Here is a 21,480-nt window from a genome sequence, read left to right on the forward strand (position 1 = left end):
TTTGAGATACAAATAACCTGCAATTCTTTCACCGTACGCGGCAACTAGAACTCTGGATGTTGCGGCGAGAAGATCAGCTATATGTGTCATTTGGCTGTACAAACTAGTGATGTGGAGCTTGTGGCGAGTTGAGGTTGAAATTGTAATCCGTATTGCAGGTCAAATGGGTAAAAATGTTTCGTGTGATCGAGGCGATCGAGATAATTACGTGGACTGTATGTTCGATTGTCAAAGCATAGATATCTTATGCGGAAACTCTAATCTGTTGAATTCTATTCCTGAAGATAGATAGACATTGAGCCTCGTAGAACCGTGAGCAGGTTAAAAGATGCATCCGCGTTATATTCCAACAAATGAAACTGAATGTAGTCGTGTTATTGGGATAAGGGGGGTTGAAGAGTTTGCACTTTAAATGGTTTCCATAGCATCTGGTGGCAAAGTATATGTACAAATGGTTTGCCGCAATGACCGACTCGATTGCAAACTATAAATACCCAATCGGGCCTTGTGGTTTTCATTCACTAAGTATCACAAGTATTGCATCCTACAACCAAAATCGTAGCCATTAATATTTAGCTTTTTTCCAAAGATATCAGTTTGTCCGAATTAGTTGAGGAGTAACTATGGCCGCCAGAGGTATGTATACATTAGATAAGTTGCTGTTAGAATTGTAATTGGAAGATCGGTGGCGCAGTATGTTTTGATTGTGATTGTTATTAGAATATTTTCTAATGTTGAATGCCCCGTGCAGTGGGAGTGTGCTATGGAACATCGGGGAATGTACCCAGCCCGCGCGAGGTGGTGGAGCTGCTGAAGCGCCACAACATCGGGAAAGTGAGGATTTTGGAGGCACATGATCATGATCGCGTCGAAGCTCTGAGAGCCCTGGAGAAGACGGGCATAGAAGAAGTAATAGTTGGATTGAGGAACGAGGAGCTCGAGAAGGTTGCGAGCAACCAGGCGGCAGCCAATGGGTGGGTGAGGGACAACGTTGGCTCCTTCTACCCGGCCGCCAACATCAAATACATTTCGGTGGGAAACGAGGTGCTGCATTACGGAAACGAGAGATACGTCTCACATCTCCTCCCCGCAATACGAAACATTCAGACCGCACTGCGCAAGGCCAATCTGGACAAGGATATAAAGGTCTCCACCACCCAGGCGGCCTCATCTGTGCTGGCGGGAGCGGGAGATTCTTATTATGATCCGCGCCCCTCTCAGGGTGAGTTCCGCAACGATCTAAAGAGCACACTCCGCCCTCTGCTAAAGTTCTTGGCTGACAACGGCTCTCCATTCATGGTGAATGTGTACCCTTATTATACCTACGCGGGCAACAGGGACCAGATATCCTTGGACTATGCGCTCTTCAAACCCTCCGCCCCGGTGGTGCACGACGGAGGTCTTCAGTACAGGAATTTGTTCGACGCGACGGTGGACTCTGTCATTGCCGCGCTTGAAAGAGAGGGACATCCACGTCTACCCCTGCTCATTACGGAGAGCGGGTGGCCCTCTGCGGGAGATGATGGGGTGGCAACCGTGGACAACGCCAGGGCGTACAATAACAACCTCATCAGGCATGTCTCCTCCAACCAGGGAACGCCCAGGAGGCCTGGAAACCCCATCCACGCCTACATTTTCTCCCTCTTCAACCACAACATCGAGTCCGGCCCCGATGTCCAGCGCCATTTCGGCCTCTTCTATCCCAACAAAACTCCCGTCTACCCCGTCGACTTCACCCCCACCCCATACTAGGTAGTGGAATCTTTCCGGATTATTATCTATCTATCTATCACTCACCAATAATACAGAGGTCTCGGTCCGCTATGTCCTCCGGATAATTATCTATCTCTCGCCAATAATGCAGAACGCATGGCTTTCTATGCCTTCTTTACATTGTAAATAATTACCACTGCTAAATAAGTGAAGTGTATCACCTTTTCTTTAGTGTAATAATTGATCCTCAATATAATAAGACTTGCTTGATATCGTTTGGAATATAATTAGTCACTTTAAGGAATTACTTGTATTTCGTTGGAAAGGAAATAAAAACGACATTTCACTAATGAAAGAGAATCACTCTCCACATAAAATCGTTAATAAAATATACTAATTCAATGTCAAATCAAGGATACCTCCACTCTCAGTGATTAAAAAAATGGGCTAGATATTTTCACAATCTAAATGTTATAACTGTAAATAAAGTAGGAGAACAATAAAATTAAGAGTTCATATTAGTCCTTATGAAATAGTATAAATGTGAACAAACATTTATAAATACATGGATAACTCTATAGTAATTACCTTGGAATTAGCACTCCATTGTGTAAAATATATTTTTTTTATGCTTCTATAAATGATGGTCAAATTTTATCTGCTAAAGAAAACAATTAAATTTTAAATGCAGTTTACAAAAGTATATTAGAATATCTCAACATTAACTTTGATGGTCTTGAATTAATTTTTGAAGTCGGGTGTTAAATTATTTTGCAAGTTGGAGCTTTCCGGATTATTATCTACCCATCTATCACTCACCAATAATACAGAGGTCTCGGTCTGCTATGTCCTCTAGATTATTATCTATCTCTCACCAATAATGTAGAAGGCATGGCTTTCTATGCCTTCCTCTACATTGTAAATAATTACCACTCCTAAATAAGTGAAGTGTATCACCTTTTTCTTTAGTGCAATTGATCCTCTATATAATAAAACTTGCTTGATATCATTTGGAATATAATGAGTAACTTTAAGGAATTATTTGTATTTCATTGAAAAGGAAATAAAAATGGCATTTCACTAATTAAAGAAAATTACTCTCCGCATAAAATCATTAATCAAATATAGTAATTCAATCTCAAATCAAGGATACCTTCACTCTCAATGATGAAAAAATGGGCTAGATATTTTCACAGTCTAAATGTTAAAATAAGTGCAAGTAAAGTAGGAGAGGAATAAAATTAAGAGTTATTAGTCCTTATGAAATGGTAGAAATTCGAACCAACATTTATAAATACATGTACAACTCTATAGTTATTTCCTTGGAATATAGAAAAAATTATATTTACTTTAATCATTTTATGGTTCATAAAATTGTGTTTTGTTTTAATAGTATACTAAGTATATATATTTTGCTAGTAATGTTAGAAACCTTATTAATATTTCAAAATTCTTCTTGAAATGTAATGGCTCTTATTTAATATATCAAGTCTGGGCTCGCCCTCTTCTTATTGAAAAAATGTAATATTTTAGTTGACAGTTTATAAAGAAATAAGGATAAAATAATAAATATGATTTATCAGGCATCTAGTTGTCAAATGGTGTCATGAGCTTTAAGGCTTGAAAGATTTATATTAAATTTTTTGAAACATCTAAAAAAAAAAAAAAAAATAGTAGTAATTTTAAATTCTAATAGTCTTGATCAAGAAACTTGGACTAACTATTAAATTGTAGCTAAGAATGAGCTATTGGTGGTTTTTAAGTAATATTTGGTTGTATTCTAATTCCTCAATTAAATAATTCCAAATTTCACATTCATGCCACATTTTCTAGAGAATTCTATTATTATATATTATCTTTGTATATGTGTAATTCTTCATCAGTTGTTATTTTTCTACTAGGGAAACTAGGGAACACACCTTTTAACTTTGTACACTATATAGGACCCCTAGTCCCAAGCAAGACTAGAGGCTTTCTTTCTATGTTCTTTTCTGCCAGTGCCTATTTGAACTGAGATTTTGTAAATTTTATGTTAATATAATCTATAAGGCTTCGATCTTTTATGGATTAAAAAGATATTTATTAATTAATTTTACAAAGAATTAAAAACTCTCGTTAAACACGCATTACACAACCTCCTCTATATCTAATTTTCCTCTAGGTGGTATTAATGGTCACTCTTTCAAAAAATAGAGTGTTGTATTAGTTCTTTCGATTTAATATCTCTAGGAATTCCAATTTAATAGAAAAAGTTATATTTTACTTTAATCATTTTAAGGTTCACCGAATTGTGTTTTGTTTTAATCAGTATACTAGGTATTTATATGTTTTTCTAGTAATGTTAGAAGCCTTAGTAATGTTTCAAATCTCATCTTAAAATTTAATGACTCTTATTTAATATATCAAGTTCAGGATCACCCTCTTCTTATTGAAAAAATGTAATAGTTTAGTTGATAATTTATAAAGAAATAAGTATAAAATAAGAAGTGTTTGAGATACAAATAACCTGCAATTCTTCCACCGTACGTGGCAACTAGAACTCTGGATGTTGCGGCGAGAAGATCAGCTATATGTGTCATTTGGCTGTACAAACTAGTGATGTGGAGCTTGTGGCTAGTCGAGGTTGAAATTGTATTCCGTATTGCAGGTCAAATGGGTAAAAATGTTTCGTGTGATCGAGGCAATCGAGATAATTACATGGACTGTATGTTCGATTGTCAAAGCATAGATATCTTATGCAGAAACTCTAATCTGTTGAATTCTATTCCTGAAGATAGATAGACATTGAGGCTCGTAGAACCGTGAGCAGGTTAAAAAATGCATCCGCGTTATATTCCAACAAATGAAACTGAATGTAGTCGTGTTATTGGGATAAGGGGGTTTGAAGAGTTTGCACTTTAAATGGTTTCCATAGCATCTGGTGGCAAAGTATATGTAGAAATGGTTTGCCGAAATGACCGACTCGATTGCAAACTATAAATACCCAAGCGGGCCTCGTGGTTTTCATTCACTAAATATCACAAGTATTGCATCCTACAACCAAAATCGTAGCCATTAATATTTAGCTTTCCACCGTACGCGGCAACTAGAACTCTGGATGTTGCGGCGAGAAGATCAGCTATATGTGTCATTTGGCTGTACAAACTAGTGATGTGGAGCTTGTGGCTAGTTGAGGTTGAAATTGTAATCCGTATTGCAGGACAAATGGGTAAAAATGTTTTGTGTGATCAAGGCGATCGAGATAATTACGTGGACTGTATGTTCGATTGTCAAAGCATAGATATCTTATGCAGAAACTCTAATCTTTTGAATTCTATTCCTGAAGATACAAATAACCTGCAATTCTTCCACCGTACGTGGCAACTAGAACTCTGGATGTTGCGGCGAGAAGATCAGCTATATGTGTCATTTGGCTGTACAAACTAGTGATGTGGAGCTTGTGGCTAGTTGAGGTTGAAATTGTAATCCGTATTGCAGGTCAAATGGGTAAAAATGTTTCGTGTGATCGAGGCTATCGAGATAATTACGTGGACTGTATGTTCGATTGTCAAAGCATAGATATCTTATGCAGAAACTCTAATTTGTTGAATTCTATTCCTGAAGATAGATAGACATTGAGCCTCGTAGAACCGTGAGCAGGTTAAAAAATGCATCCGCGTTATATTCCAACAAATGAAACTGAATGTAGTCGTGTCCAAAGATATCAGTTTGTCCGAATTAGTTAAGGAGTAACTATGGCCGCCAGAGTTATGTATACATTAGATAAGTTGCTGTTAGAATTGTAATTGGAAGATCGGTGGCACAGTATGTTTTGATTGTGATTGTTATTAGAATATTTTCTAATTTTGAATGCCACGTGCAGTGGGAGTGTGCTATGGAACATCGGGGAATGTACCCAGCCCGCGCGAGGTGGTGGAGCTGCTGAAGCGCCACAACATCGAGGAATGTAATGACTCTTATTTAATATATCAAGTTCAAGATCACCCTCTTCTTATTGAAAAAAAGTAATAGATTAGTTGATAATTTATAAAGAAATAAGGATAAAATAATAAATACAATTTATCGGGCTTCTAGTTATGAAATGGTGTCAGGAGGGCATTTCAAATTCTTTCTCTAAGGCTTGAAAGATTCATATTAAGTTTTTTGAAACATCTAAAGAAAAATAAAATATTTTTGTTTTATTCATTTCTTGACTTTCATTTGGAGCATAGGAGGGTCCTTCTAGGACCAAAGTGTGAAGGGTGGCACACAATCGACGTTAGAGCCCAAGGTGACTAGTTCTGGATAACCCATGATGTAGTTTTTAATTAAGTGGAAACTTCAAAAAATTAAATAGATTTCGTATTTCAAAATAATAAAGGATAATGGTGTCTCACCCATGCATAGAGTATGCAAAAGGTCTTTTGTAAGGATGGGTTGAGAAGGCTTGGTCATTGTTGGGGCATTAATCTGGAAGTACCATGTCAAACTATTGACCTAATGAAAATAAAAAATGATGTTCAAATTAGTCTCCTAGATGACTATTGACCCAATGCAATTCAAAACCATGTTGTTTTAGTCTCCTATATGACCATTGTTGATTGTGCTCTTCCATGAGCTCTAAGAGTTGGTAGTATTTTTTTGTATAACAAACAAGGAAATATATTAGAATGTGTAAACATTTAAATAGGCAAAGGGATGAATGTATTAAAAAGTATACAATAAATTTCTCTATAGAACAAGGAGAGATGCCTAGATTTTCTGGAAAATATGTCATTTTCTTAATATACTAATGCATTGAAATCCTTTTCTCAAAAGATTTTATGTGTCTGTCTAAGTTAAAGTAAACTATAAAAAAATATGGAATTCAACAAAGTTTGTGATAAGTTATGCAACTGTTAAAAAATTAATCATGTACTTTTACCTAAAGAAATATAAGAAATTTTTTAATTAAAATTTATATAATTAGATTTAAAACACTAAAGATCCATTTTTATGGACCTTTAATTTATTTTATGTACACTTAATTCAATCATTATAATGGTTGAGTTCAAATCTGCAACACTAAGGTTTGTAAGGTTCAAAAAATTGGAAAGAAAAAAGAGGGAAATAAATGTTTCATTATGTTTACTTGTCATGTCCCATTCTTATAGTGACTCTGTAGTGGACCAACATTGTAGTTTCTAGAAAATTATTTCTTTTTTTGTGTGTAAATAAGGCATATTTGTATTCTCCTCCTCTTTTCCCGCATCCCTTTAGCATTTCTCAAGCTCTCAAGTATTAGGAATATCTAATCTTTTGATCCCTTTCTAACAATTATAATTTCAAGATTCCTTGTCCTTGAACATATTTCTATCATGTATATCTTTCCCTGATATCTCTTCCATTGAAACTTTAAGCTAGTCCTTCTAAGAGTCTTTCATTCCTTCCTCTTTAGTGTGTAAAGGTGTCCCCTTCCTAGGTGGTCTTCTCATCTCATGCTCAAATCATCATCCTTACTGATAACTTTTTACATATAAGTGAATTATAGTTAATATTTTGCTTGAAAATTGTAATATTGATCGAATGCATTGCAAAGCCAAATTCTTTTGATTTCCTAGACAATCATTGTCTAATCTTTTCTTTCCTGATATGTAAGAGTTGGTAATATTTATTTGTGCAAAAAATAGGGAAATGTGTTGGAATGTGTAAGCATTTAAATGGATAAAGGGAATTTTCTAGAAAAGTATGTCATTTTTTAATATATCATTGTATTGGAATTCTTCTTTCAAAAGCATGAATAACAAAATTTAACCATTATAATAATGTTATTTTATTTTTGATCGATAAGAGGCCGAAGCTAAAATTAATTTATTTATTTTTTGTGATTAATTTTTTTTTATGAAGCTTGAGTAGATTCAAACTCAAGACCTCCTAGATACCATTGTGTTGTAGGCTATTTCCTAATTTTAACCATTACAAACTTACAAATTATTTAACAATATAATATTTTAGTTAATATAATTTTCATATGGGAATGTAGTATCATACAAAGGCCATGTGTTGTCACAACTTAGAAAGTTTAAAATGTTTCCATCATAGATATTTTTAAAAAAAATATATGATTTTAAAATTAAAAATATATATAATAATCTATTTTATCATTTTGGAAAATTTACTTGTCTATTTCGACCTATTCACCACCCGAACCTAAATCTAATCTAACTACTACCTTAGTGATTTGTTGAAAATTAGCGCTTTTATTCACCACCCGATTCCCAGAACCTAAATCTAATCTAACGACTCCTTTCTTTCTTTATTTAAAAGAAACCTCTTAACTTTCACAACCACATGGAATGATGTGTTGATAACTAGTGTCAATGCCGAAGTACTTTCACTTTGCATGAAAACCCATCATTCGAGTGATACATGTAGAGGGAGTGTTTGAAATAAGTTATAGTTCCTAATTTCGTAATAACTTAAGTATATTCTAAATGTAGTTGGATGAAAATAACCTACAATTCTTCCACCATATGTGGAAACTATTGATGTGGATATGGTGGTGAGATGAAATTCAAATTGTGATCCGAGTAAAATAGTTGCATGTTGTTCTCTATTATGAATGGATGGAGTAAAATAATGTGGTTGTATGATCGATGGTCAGAATATATATATCTTTCTTATATTCCTATGCAAAAACTCTAATTTGTTGAATTCAATTCCTAAAGATAGATAGACATTAATCCTCGTAGAACTGTGAGAAGGTTAAAAGATGCATCTATAGCCCCGTGCAGTGAGAGTGTGCTATGGAACATTGGGGAATGTACCCAGCCTGTAAAAAGTGATGGAGTTTAAACATCACACTAAGACTTGATTTTTAGTGTAAAAGTGTTAAATAGTCAAAGTTTGACTTACTTTTCCTAGCTTAATTTCTTCCTTAGTGTGTGATGTTTAAGGTTGACAATGATGGAGTTACTGGAGTACACAACATTGGGAAAGTGATGGTTTTAGAAGCACACGATCACGTGGAAGCTCTAAGAGCCCTAGAGAAGACTAACATAGAAGAAGTAGTAGTGGGAGTGAGGAATGAGGAGCTCAAGAAGGTTGCAAGTGACCAGATGGCAGCTAACGAGTGGGTGAGGGACAACTGTCACAACCTATTTTCCCTGAACCAAATAAATCGGTGAATTTAATTCCACATGGAATTATTCTTATAACTTTTTATTGTTTATAAAATTAAACTTAGCATTAGCGGCTGATGGTATGATTAAAAGGAAATGATGAATGTAGTTATTTGTTTCTCAAACCTATTAAATTTGCTTCTTATCAAATTTTGTGCACTGCCACGAATCTGGATGGTTAGAGTAACTCAGTTGAGTACCTGATTCTTGTTGTGCTGAGTTATTTTCTCATATCTAAGGTGAGTAATTGGGGAGAGGAATGAATACTTACTAATATTTCATGTGCATATCTGATGTAGGGGGGTAGAGAGTTCAATTTTGGCTTTAGTACGGTCCATATTTGTGAAGCCCTTTTCTATTTTTCCTGAGCTTTAATCTAGAGGCGAGTGCTTGCTACTGTCAAATCGGCAATGGTAGATGTAAATATGGGAGAATTTGAGACCTTTTCATTTCAGGCCAAAATTAATCAGCTTTTGAGTCTCATTATTAACACCTTTTATAGTAACATTGAGATTTTTCTTCAGGAACTTATCGGCAATGCTTCTGATACTTTGGACAAGATTCGGTTTGAACGGCTAATGGGTAATAGCAAATTGGATGCTCAACCTGATCTTCTCATTCAAATTATTCCTAAAAAATCAAACAAGTGCCTAAGTATTGTGGATAGCGGAATTGGCATGACCAAGGGTGGGGAAGATTAGGCTAGAGATGGTGTGAGATCTCTATTTGCCAAGGAAAGTTACTGCAGCTATACCAGTGAGCTTCGGATAGAACCCGGAGGAACCAAGGAATCAAGCTATGAAGTTGACAAGCATTGACCTCTAAACTTTAGGTTCCATTTCTTTATTATATTCCTTCTCACTAAATCAGCTTTGTGTATATGTGTGGAAAGAATTAGATGAACATTGATAGATTCAATCTAAGTAAGGATTGAACATTCTGTCTGAGTGAGTGTCTTACTTGATTGGGTTTCCACCTTTAACCACATCTCCCTCTTGTATTGCTATCAGGGATTCTAAATTAAAGGAAATAATAACTCAAGGAAACAAAAAATAAAAATAAAAATTTGGACGCCCTTCATTCAATAGTTGAAGGATAACGTACCATCCCCAAATAAAAATTGGGACGCCCTTTATTCTAGAAGCTAGGCTTCTCGTGCTAGGGTCGTGGAATTCTTCGTGTTAGGAAGAATTTTGAGGAAAGTGTCACTCTATGGTTGGTGAGGTTAAAGCATCTGGGCCAAACTTCTGTCTCAGGAAGTAGGTGGGAGATGTCCTATAGCTTTGGAGATTGGATTCACTGAAGAACACAATGAAAATGTCATCTTAGTTTGATTGTTTATCTCATCATTTGAGATGTACTTAATTACGTCATTATTTGATGATTTAATGGCATAAAGGCCATACATCGCAACATGTTCTTATATGTTGGTTAAGCACACTATGTTGACAAAATGGGCGTGCGGGCCTAAGGTCACTCAATTGATAAAAATTGGATTACTGATCCTTGCAAGTGATTAGTGAGCATACCTAGATGATTTACTTAATGGTGCTGACCATATGATAGATGACACTGTGCTCGTATGATGTGCCTATTGTTCCATGTCCGACATGTAGGTCTGCATTTTCTATGATGGCCAGTGAGGTATGATGCTTTACATTATACTTCGTATATTTAGTAAATCATGCATTTGATGGATAGATTCCTTAGATAATGTCATGAGTTACATTTGTAAATGGATAATTATTGTTAATCCTTGATTATGGCAGTGAAACAAATGTTAACTAATCAAGCTATAGTTTTCTTATTTATGTGATTCTTTTCATATTTTCATTTATGGGATAGTCATGTGATGATATGTTGTGTTCGACAATTTGGTTGATAATTGGATAGGAAAAAAAATTACACCTATCATTTTGACATGAATGTTGGAAAGTAGAATGAAGTTGCAAACTTAATTGGAAGATATTGTATCTACTTGTTGATTCAACTAATTGTAGACAAATTTTGACTAACTCTATTTGACTTTTTTGCCTATGTGGCAAGTGTATGAAAATATGGTCTTTCTATGAGGATGGAAACACTTATGTATCTATTTTGATAATATTTTTGCATTGGTGTTATGTATATGTGATGATCCACCATGCATGTGACTTTTACTTTATAGAATGTTGTTAACACCTTTTATTTTGTCAATTTGGTCAATGAATAATGATCAACGATGTAGTCATCTTGAGTTATCTGTTTGACTACTAGTCGATATGGTGTTCAACATAGACTTAGACCCTTTGGTTGACTTTTTTGTTTAGGATTTGGTTGAATTATCTATTGGTGTAGAACTTGGATTAATGCTACTTGACATATTTGATTGTGAGACATTCTATCCTTGATCTATCTATAATATTTGTTAAATATATGTTGTTAATTTGGAGCTATATGACACGTTAAGATGCATAATGATGATTAAATGTTAATGATTACATTAATCATTTTATATGTGCATGTCATTATTTTTCCTGATGATCTAATGAGGATGACTTAGATGTAATTAGATTGCATTACTTGATTATGTTTCGAGGACACTGGTCTATTGATGTGGACAATTACTCACTTAGCGAGCACATGTTAGATGGTATGTATGGTACATATGGCTTGTGATTATAAGATGAGTTAAGAAGTCATAAAGTTGAACAAAATTTTTGACTACTAATATTGGAGTTGATCTCCTTGAGATACTAATTAGTATGGCAGGATGTGGATAAGAAGTACCTACTAGCAAGGAAAAATCCCCAGGTGATGCCAAGGTATGGTAAGTGCATAGGTATGTGTGTGATATCATGTGATTTTAAGTCAAATGTACAAAATTTGAGACTTCTTGAGATAAGGAAGTATATGATTTTATATTTCATTGGAAGGTCAATTTGATTTATAATATATGATGGACTGACATTGGGTGTTGTTCTTGTAATGTAACAGAGGGAACGACACATTATCAGAAAGGGGGAATATTGTCGGAGAGAGGTAGCCTAACCCTGTAAAACTATAGAATGGTAATGGAATTCACACACTCACATAGGAAATTTCTTCAAATGATTAAATAATTCAAAGTATGTATGTTTCTCCATGAATTGTGTTACTTCAATTATGTGTTAGTTCAATTATGTGTTATGAAAGGTTCTATGTTAATATATCTAATGACAATTACATTTCATTCAAGTGATAAATTTGACAATTTTGTTGAAGTAGATGGTACACAATCTTGTTGATTTTTATAATTTCTTAATCAAAATATATGCATAATTTCAAGCATTGAAACATTGGAAGCCAAATTGTGAAAATGGTTCTCTTTGATTATGGATGCAATATTCTTCAAGCATCGAGGACGATGCATCTCCTAAGAGGGGAGGGATGTCACAACCTATTTTTCCTCAATGAAATAAATCGATGAATTTGATTCCAAAGGGAATTATTCTTAAAAATTTTTATTGTTTATAAAATTAAACTTAGCATTAGCGACTAATGGTATGGTTAAAAGGAAATGATGAATGTAGTTATTTGTTTCTCAAACCTATTAAATTGGCTTCTTATTGTTTCTCCAAGAGTAGGTGGAGCCAATCATTAGCCATGAAGTTGTATAGAGAGCAAATAGCCTCCACTTCTTCTTCATTGGTTACACCATCCTTGTTAGTCTACATGAGATAAAGGGTAGTGGTTGTTGAGTGCATAACACACACTGAGAAATTGGAAACCCTATCAAACTTATCGTCTAGGTCTATGCTCTTTTTTATTAGTTCAGTAATGGACCTCTCCAGCTTCTCCACCTCCAAATTTCCCTACACTTTATCATTTCTTTTCACTTTGGAATATTTTCGTTAAGTATGATCTCCCCCCAAGTCCTTACCCTTTTGGTCCCCATCTCCTTGAGTGACCTCCGCCTGGGTTTGCTACCAAAGTTACACATCTTGATCAATAAAGTGACCATTCCCTTCTCTTCAACATTCTAATATTTCCCAGAATCTAGAGTTTGGGCATCACTTTTCAAAGTTTCTAAAACTTTAGAGAGGAAGGGACTATTTTGAACCTTCTCCATGACATCCTCATTCTTACCCTTGCTATCATTTTATTCCTCTTCTTCTTCCCATAATTCCTTCTACTCACCACATCTTTAGGTCTAGGGCCTAACTTCCTTCTAGATTTGTCCAGTTTAAACATTCTGGGAATTGTCAAGGGGTTTTTTATTGCTTAGTTTTTTGCTCACCCATGTGATTCCCTTCCTACAGGTGGTACCTATATTCTCGTCATTAAGGATTTTAATTTTTCCTTCTCGCTTTTCTTAGCCAAGGCAATGAGTTCTTCATCAACCTTGGGTTTGATGGTGGGTGGGAAGAACTTTGACCACTAATTTTTAAGGGTAAAGTATGCAAGCTAAGGATATGAGGGCGAAGGGACTTTTAATATTTAAAGAGATAGAAAATTAGTGCTTGAAGATAAATAATTTAATTGTTTCCTTCCTCACATTTATTCCTAATATTCCACATGCAATCTTCTATAGAATGTAATTGGAGAAAAATGAAGGAAATACAATCCTTGTTCTGAAAATGGTTAAGAATAGGAAAGTGGTAGTAATAGAAGACCTTGAATCTATCCTACATGCTACCATATCATACTATAACATAGAATACCATATCCCATAGTTTTGGAAGATTTTCTTGCACGAAACCACCATGGAAATAGATATAGGTTTTGTCCAAGAAAAAGAAGTTTTTGAGGCTCATCTCATTTGCCACTCTAGCCTTCTTCCTCCATGATTTTACTTCCATTGACATGATATTTGTGTTGGCTCTCAAATCTTGAATGACCTCAAAAGAGATTCCATTAATAGTAACCTAACACTTCTTCAAAGAGTCCACAAAGTGCCTCGTGAGCATCTCATCATGGCCCTTGATGCTCTCCATGAAAGGGATGAATCCATCTTCCTTCAAATGTGGCCACATGGCTATGTCTTCCATAATATCTCTCTTAATTCTTGATGGTTCAATTCTCAAATTCTCTCCCTCCATAACTTTATCTTCATCAAGGTATCCAATCGGATCTTCTTCCCCTTCCTTAAGTTTGAATGCCATATCCTTCACCCACTTCAACAAAATATTCAAAAAAACTAGAGGTGAATCGTAATACACTAGGTGCCGAAGCTTAAAATTATGAAAATCCAGAGTGAAGAACGGCCACTTAGGTTCTATAGGTTTTGATTTAGGATAATATTTGTTCTTAAGTTGCAAGATAATAATATATTTCTAATTTCCTTTTGAAGCCCAGTCTCAAGATTTGGAAATCCATCTTGGATGATGTAAAATATCACCCCAATTATTGCATTGAATAATGACTTTCCAATTCCCATCACAAGTAATGATTACCACATTTTATCTAAAGGTAGCATCACATGTGTTTATCAGCATAAAGGCCTCATTCAAACTTAGCACCATGATGACACTACCCACCAAACAAACCAAATAATTTTTTGGTCATACTAATAGCCATCACCAAGTTCATTGTGACGAGACTATCACTGTCGTACGCTAGAAAATTGTACTCCATGAGTGAAAGGCCTCTTTTTCAACAACTGATTTGATCACCATCGGAAGATCTTCATGCTCATTCTACCAAAATTAAGCATTGATGATATTATGAAATTTTATCTTGATTTACCACTTATAATCAAGGTGGCATACCAACTCATCATAATATCCCTCTTGATAATCTTAATGACTAACGAATAATCTCCCTCCACAAGCAAGTTTTGAATTTTCATGCTACTAGCTAGTTGCACTCCCCACACAAGTCCATGCACTTTTGCCTCATTACTCAAAAGTCTTCCACATTTTTTACAATATTTGTTGATACAAGCTCCTTGTGCACTCTATATTATTCCTCCCAACACAGTGTCCACCCAATGCTTAGACCCATCAAAATTGAATTTCATCTAGTTCAAGGGAGGTGGCTGCCACTTAGTTTGCTATCTTTTCTGGAAGTTAGTATTATCAATTCTCTTAATAACTTTATTGATGCCCCAAAACTGTGCCCAATCCACTCAATTTGTGTGGGGGAGTGAGTAGGCGGTTTAAATTTCCAACTAAGGGTACACTTACTCAAAATCCTCTAAAAGTTTTATGTGTGACCACTCCTAGAAGAGTAATTGTAGCTTTGAAGATATGATTATTTATTCTTTCCATATTTTTTAGTAGATATAGGGTGAATGACCTTCCATATCATTTTTATCAAGGTTTTTAGAACTTGGAATTATAAATTCTCACAATAACTTGATTGGTGCAAAAGAAATGTATTGAGTCCTACTCAATTTGTGTTTGTGTGTGTATGGGGGGCGAGGGGGTGGTGAGGAGGTGGTTTCCATTTTGAGCTAAGGGAACACTCGCTAAATCCTCACATAATTTTATGTGTGACCACTCCCAAAGGGGTACTTGTATATCTAAAGATATGGTTGTTCTCTTCCTTCCATACGTTCCAGTTATAAAGATGTTATTCAGAGAAAGAAAATAAAATAGTTAATTATATTAGAAAAGTTTGAAAAACATATTATGTACTAGAGGAGAAAGTTCTCTTCAAGAATGTATGTTTTAGTTTTTTATTTCGATATATATGTTATGAGAATTATGGTGGGAGATGAAAGATGACAATTGTAGATGATTTGGTATGGAGTTGTTATAAAAGAGAAAAGTCTAGGTCAAAAACCATAAAAAAATTCTTCATGAACTATCTATATATGTCATATATAACATGTTTTGAAATTAGAAATAAATCAGTTTATTTGTATATAAGTGTTTGGTAGGAACTAGACCCCTAATTTTTTGCAGTTTAAAAATTATCTTAATTTTTTTTTTTAATATAAATTCCAATTTAGAAAATATATCTAAAATAAAAATCATAAACTTCATCCAATTTTAAACATTTCATCAATTTAGAGTGTTCACAAATTCCAAAAAACAATGCAAGTTTATGTCATTCAAGTTGAATATTTCTAGTTTTGTTAGCCTTGTCCTTTTAATAAGTGTGGCAACTAATTGTACTTTTACGTAGTCTAGAAGAACTACCAAATCTGCCAACTCCTTCATAGAAAGACTCCAATTTGTGGTTTCAACATAAAACCAGATGATAGATCTTTGAAATTCTTGAAGAAGTTGCAATCAACAACATGTTCAACCTTCTCTTGTCTTCTTCCTATCTTATTTATGATAAGGTTTCTTCCAATCTATTATCTACTATAAATTTTCATACTCTATGTAATTTCCCCCTTGAAAAGGTAAAGAATATGTAGATCAATCATCATCAATCATAGAACTCTCTTCTTTTTATGAGTATATAAATTATTCCTAAATGAATACTAGATGAAGGAGTAAATAAGAAAGAAGCAATATTAATTTTACCTATCAATACTACGGATTAAATATTATATACACGAAGATATTATTAAGAAATATTAGAATTCTAGTTGGTGTCCCTCTTAAAATTTAAAGAGGAGTTAATTAATTCTTTCTCCAAATCTTAAGAAAATCCTACCAATCATTGTCTATATCTGGAACCCACCGATCAACCAATTTTTAAGACTTTGGATTTATTACAGAAAGTTTCCAATGTGATTTTCCATCATATATCAAAAAAAAAAATGGAAATAAGCTTAGTTAGAATGGGGAAAATGCATAAATATTCCTTGAACAAATTTTTTGAATACATTTCTTTCTCTTTATATAGTTGAATGATAAAATTTGGATATGTTTCAAAATTAATAGGAACCTCTTCATAAAAGAGGGTCACAATAAAAATAAGTTGAAAATGTAACGATACCATTAAGAAATGATAGAATAATTTGAAAGAATTGTTGACAAAATGAAACTAAAGTGATTGCTATACTATGCTAATAGCTCCAACTTGTCAAATAATTCAATAAACCACTTCAAAAAAAAAATCAAGGCCATTAAAATGAAGTTTGAGCTTTTCTAATCTATTTGTCTAAATAACCTTAAAATTTTCATATTTTTCTTCAATAAATAAAATGTCATTGGCATTTGTAGAAACATAAATAGTTAAAAATAGATCATGATGTTAAATTTGAGAAAAACAATTTAATTTTTTACTTTATTATTGATATAATATACCAAAAATATATCTTAGAATATACGGAACCTAATTTTTATTATCATGAAATGATTATTGAAGTGGAGGGGATGGGTGGAATGAAGCAAGGGTTTGTATAGGTTATAGTGAGAGATAGAAGTTTTTCCTATGCTTTTGATGATAGACCCTTGATAGTGGAACTCAATAGAAATAACCAGCTTTTAGGTTCTCTAAACAGTCATACATATGTAGTTATAGAGGATGGGTATGAAGATTTTTTTTACAAAATTATGGAGGAACTCATGGATCCTAGGATAGATCGACTTTTCCAACATCCTTGAGGGAGAATATTCAAAATTATATGCAAAGGACATTACAACCCTAAAAGAGAAGAGGCCTCAGATGAAAACAAGAAAAAAATCGTGGCGCCCTTTTTTGGGGTTAAACCTAGCAATAAATATTTATTTACCCCAGTGAATAATATTTTAAATAAAAAAATGGTACTTTTCTATTTTGATCTCAAGTTTTGTGATTGACCACAATATGTATTTAATTTCTTTATATCTTGTGAGAAAGTTGACGAGTCCTAGAACCAACTATAGAGAAGGAAATAGTAGACAGCTAGAGGAATATAAAAATCTCAAGGGATAGACCTTCCCTTGTGCTACATCATTTAAACTAGCATGGAAAGATAGAGAGATTAAATATTATACTTTTTCGTAAAGAATTATTTATAAACTAGGATGTTGTGTTGCAATAATACATTTTAAAGTGTGAAAGTGCATAATAGTTTGTTACCAAACTATCAGTTATATAGTTACTAAAGGTTATGTACAGGATCATGGTGGGCCAAAAAATGGTGATGAGAAAAAAAAACTAGTCTAACAACATCCAAAAAGTGTTTTGCAATTTGCGTTGACTTTTTGCTTCCAATCCTAATACTAATGCAAAGGAAAAAACATTACACAACCTTATCGCATATCCGATACATTGGTTACCCAAAACTTGCACATAGGCTTTTAAAAAAATTGAATGCAAATTTTTTTGAATTCTTACCATTTGAACAACTAAAGTGATCGAGTTCTAGTAGTGTAATCAAGTATATAAATCAATGCAATATATTTTCCACTAGAGTCTGCATCCTAGCACAAGTAATTTGATTTTTTTTGTTTTGCACTTGATTTTTTACTAGCCATGTGTGCTTCTTTCTCTTGCATATGTGAAGTTACCTATGAATATTTTAGCTTTGTTAGTAAAATTAACTTATCTTTAACTTTATGAAGAAGAATATGGTATTAATGTATAGTACTATAGACAAATGATATCGAACTTATCAAGCATTGAACAATTATCCTAGGAAGGAAGTCAAGGAAATGATTGGTACAAAGGTTTCCAAGGATATTATTTGAGTAAAGATTTGAGAATGATTGAGAAAATTGAAAATTTTAATTTGCCACACAATTTTTAACTCTAAATAAAATCAAACTAGCATAGGAGAACCATAACTCCATGACAAGGATAATTGAATCCTAAAATTTATTAATTCTCAAGGATGATTTGGGATCCTAGTAATTGTGGGAAATGCTAGGCCTGGGATTTAACTTCTAGAAAATCGCTTGCAGTTTATAAAATGAATTGTGAAATAATTTCTTCCACATGAAGTGACAGATATATTGTAGGAATGAGATAGTTAATATGATCCAACCAATGAGAAGGATCACCATCATTGGATACATTTAATATCTAATTATGATGCATTGTGGAGGGTAGATTATTGTTGAATAACTTGGGGATTAAACTATTTGTAACTTTAAAGAGGCAAGTCATAAACCCTTTGATTTTCAAGACTAAGCTAGTGGACGAATATCATTGATTTAGGAAAATTTGAAGAGAAACAAAAGAAATCCAAGTAAGGATAGATTGCTATAGATTTCAAATGATCAATGATAAATTAAAAGATTATGTTTCTTACTGTCTGAAATATATTTTAAATTTTAGATTTAAATTAAAATAAAATATTAAAAATATTTTTTCTAATATAATATCATATGTAAATTAAAATTGACTACAGATTAAAATTGCACAAAGAACGTAAATTAAGTATAATAACAACTACTTATTTTATTTATTTAGTGAAAAGAAACTTCCAAACATTGTCAATGTCTTGGAATGACGTTTTAATAACAAGTCAAAGTCCCAAGTGTCCTCGTCAGGATCTATGGTTGAATTAAGAAGTGTTTGAGATACAAATAACCTGCAATTCTTTCACCGTACGCGGCAACTAGAACTCTGGATGTTGCGGCGAGAAGATCAGCTATATGTGTCATTTGGCTGTACAAACTAGTGATGTGGAGCTTGTGGCGAGTTGAGGTTGAAATTGTAATCCGTATTGCAGGTCAAATGGGTAAAAATGTTTCGTGTGATCGAGGCGATCGAGATAATTACGTGGACTGTATGTTCGATTGTCAAAGCATAGATATCTTATGCGGAAACTCTAATCTGTTGAATTCTATTCCTGAAGATAGATAGACATTGAGCCTCGTAGAACCGTGAGCAGGTTAAAAGATGCATCCGCGTTATATTCCAACAATTGAAACTGAATGTAGTCGTGTTATTGGGATAAGGGGGGTTGAAGAGTTTGCACTTTAAATGGTTTCCATAGCATCTGGTGGCAAAGTATATGTACAAATGGTTTGCCGCAATGACCGACTCGATTGCAAACTATAAATACCCAATCGGGCCTTGTGGTTTTCATTCACTAAGTATCACAAGTATTGCATCCTACAACCAAAATCGTAGCCATTAATATTTAGCTTTTTTCCAAAGATATCAGTTTGTCCGAATTAGTTGAGGAGTAACTATGGCCGCCAGAGGTATGTATACATTAGATAAGTTGCTGTTAGAATTGTAATTGGAAGATCGGTGGCGCAGTATGTTTTGATTGTGATTGTTATTAGAATATTTTCTAATGTTGAATGCCCCGTGCAGTGGGAGTGTGCTATGGAACATCGGGGAATGTACCCAGCCCGCGCGAGGTGGTGGAGCTGCTGAAGCGCCACAACATCGGGAAAGTGAGGATTTTGGAGGCACATGATCATGATCGCGTCGAAGCTCTGAGAGCCCTGGAGAAGACGGGCATAGAAGAAGTAATAGTTGGATTGAGGAACGAGGAGCTCGAGAAGGTTGCGAGCAACCAGGCGGCAGCCAATGGGTGGGTGAGGGACAACGTTGGCTCCTTCTACCCGGCCGCCAACATCAAATACATTTCGGTGGGAAACGAGGTGCTGCATTACGGAAACGAGAGATACGTCTCACATCTCCTCCCCGCAATACGAAACATTCAGACCGCACTGCGCAAGGCCAATCTGGACAAGGATATAAAGGTCTCCACCACCCAGGCGGCCTCATCTGTGCTGGCGGGAGCGGGAGATTCTTATTATGATCCGCGCCCCTCTCAGGGTGAGTTCCGCAACGATCTAAAGAGCACACTCCGCCCTCTGCTAAAGTTCTTGGCTGACAACGGCTCTCCATTCATGGTGAATGTGTACCCTTATTATACCTACGCGGGCAACAGGGACCAGATATCCTTGGACTATGCGCTCTTCAAACCCTCCGCCCCGGTGGTGCACGACGGAGGTCTTCAGTACAGGAATTTGTTCGACGCGACGGTGGACTCTGTCATTGCCGCGCTTGAAAGAGAGGGACATCCACGTCTACCCCTGCTCATTACGGAGAGCGGGTGGCCCTCTGCGGGAGATGATGGGGTGGCAACCGTGGACAACGCCAGGGCGTACAATAACAACCTCATCAGGCATGTCTCCTCCAACCAGGGAACGCCCAGGAGGCCTGGAAACCCCATCCACGCCTACATTTTCTCCCTCTTCAACCACAACATCGAGTCCGGCCCCGATGTCCAGCGCCATTTCGGCCTCTTCTATCCCAACAAAACTCCCGTCTACCCCGTCGACTTCACCCCCACCCCATACTAGGTAGTGGAATCTTTCCGGATTATTATCTATCTATCTATCACTCACCAATAATACAGAGGTCTCGGTCCGCTATGTCCTCCGGATAATTATCTATCTCTCGCCAATAATGCAGAACGCATGGCTTTCTATGCCTTCTTTACATTGTAAATAATTACCACTGCTAAATAAGTGAAGTGTATCACCTTTTCTTTAGTGTAATAATTGATCCTCAATATAATAAGACTTGCTTGATATCGTTTGGAATATAATTAGTCACTTTAAGGAATTACTTGTATTTCGTTGGAAAGGAAATAAAAACGACATTTCACTAATGAAAGAGAATCACTCTCCACATAAAATCGTTAATAAAATATACTAATTCAATGTCAAATCAAGGATACCTCCACTCTCAGTGATTAAAAAAATGGGCTAGATATTTTCACAATCTAAATGTTATAACTGTAAATAAAGTAGGAGAACAATAAAATTAAGAGTTCATATTAGTCCTTATGAAATAGTATAAATGTGAACAA

At 34.9% G+C, this 21,480-nt stretch overlaps 1 protein-coding gene and 1 pseudogene across 2 annotated transcripts; both read left to right on the top strand.

Moving 5' to 3' along the window:
• The first annotated feature begins 521 nt into the window (after positions 1-521).
• LOC149570218 (glucan endo-1,3-beta-glucosidase-like) lies at positions 522-2,000 on the top strand. Its single transcript, XM_089822861.1, has 2 exons — positions 522-636; positions 752-2,000. The coding sequence occupies exons 1-2, from the start codon at positions 624-626 to the stop codon at positions 1,750-1,752; spliced, it is 1,014 nt and encodes a 337-aa protein (XP_089678987.1). The 5' UTR covers positions 522-623; the 3' UTR covers positions 1,753-2,000.
• Positions 2,001-19,737: 17,737 nt separating this feature from the next.
• LOC149570219 (glucan endo-1,3-beta-glucosidase pseudogene) lies at positions 19,738-21,216 on the top strand (annotated as a pseudogene). The gene has a single exon (XR_016362897.1). The product of XR_016362897.1 is annotated as a glucan endo-1,3-beta-glucosidase pseudogene (transcript).
• The last annotated feature ends 264 nt before the right edge of the window (positions 21,217-21,480 follow it).

Source organism: Cupressus sempervirens, chromosome 3 (genome assembly GCF_028749045.1).
Source record: "Cupressus sempervirens isolate cs-2001-9-10 chromosome 3, ASM2874904v1, whole genome shotgun sequence".
NCBI lineage: Eukaryota > Viridiplantae > Streptophyta > Pinopsida > Cupressales > Cupressaceae > Cupressus > Cupressus sempervirens.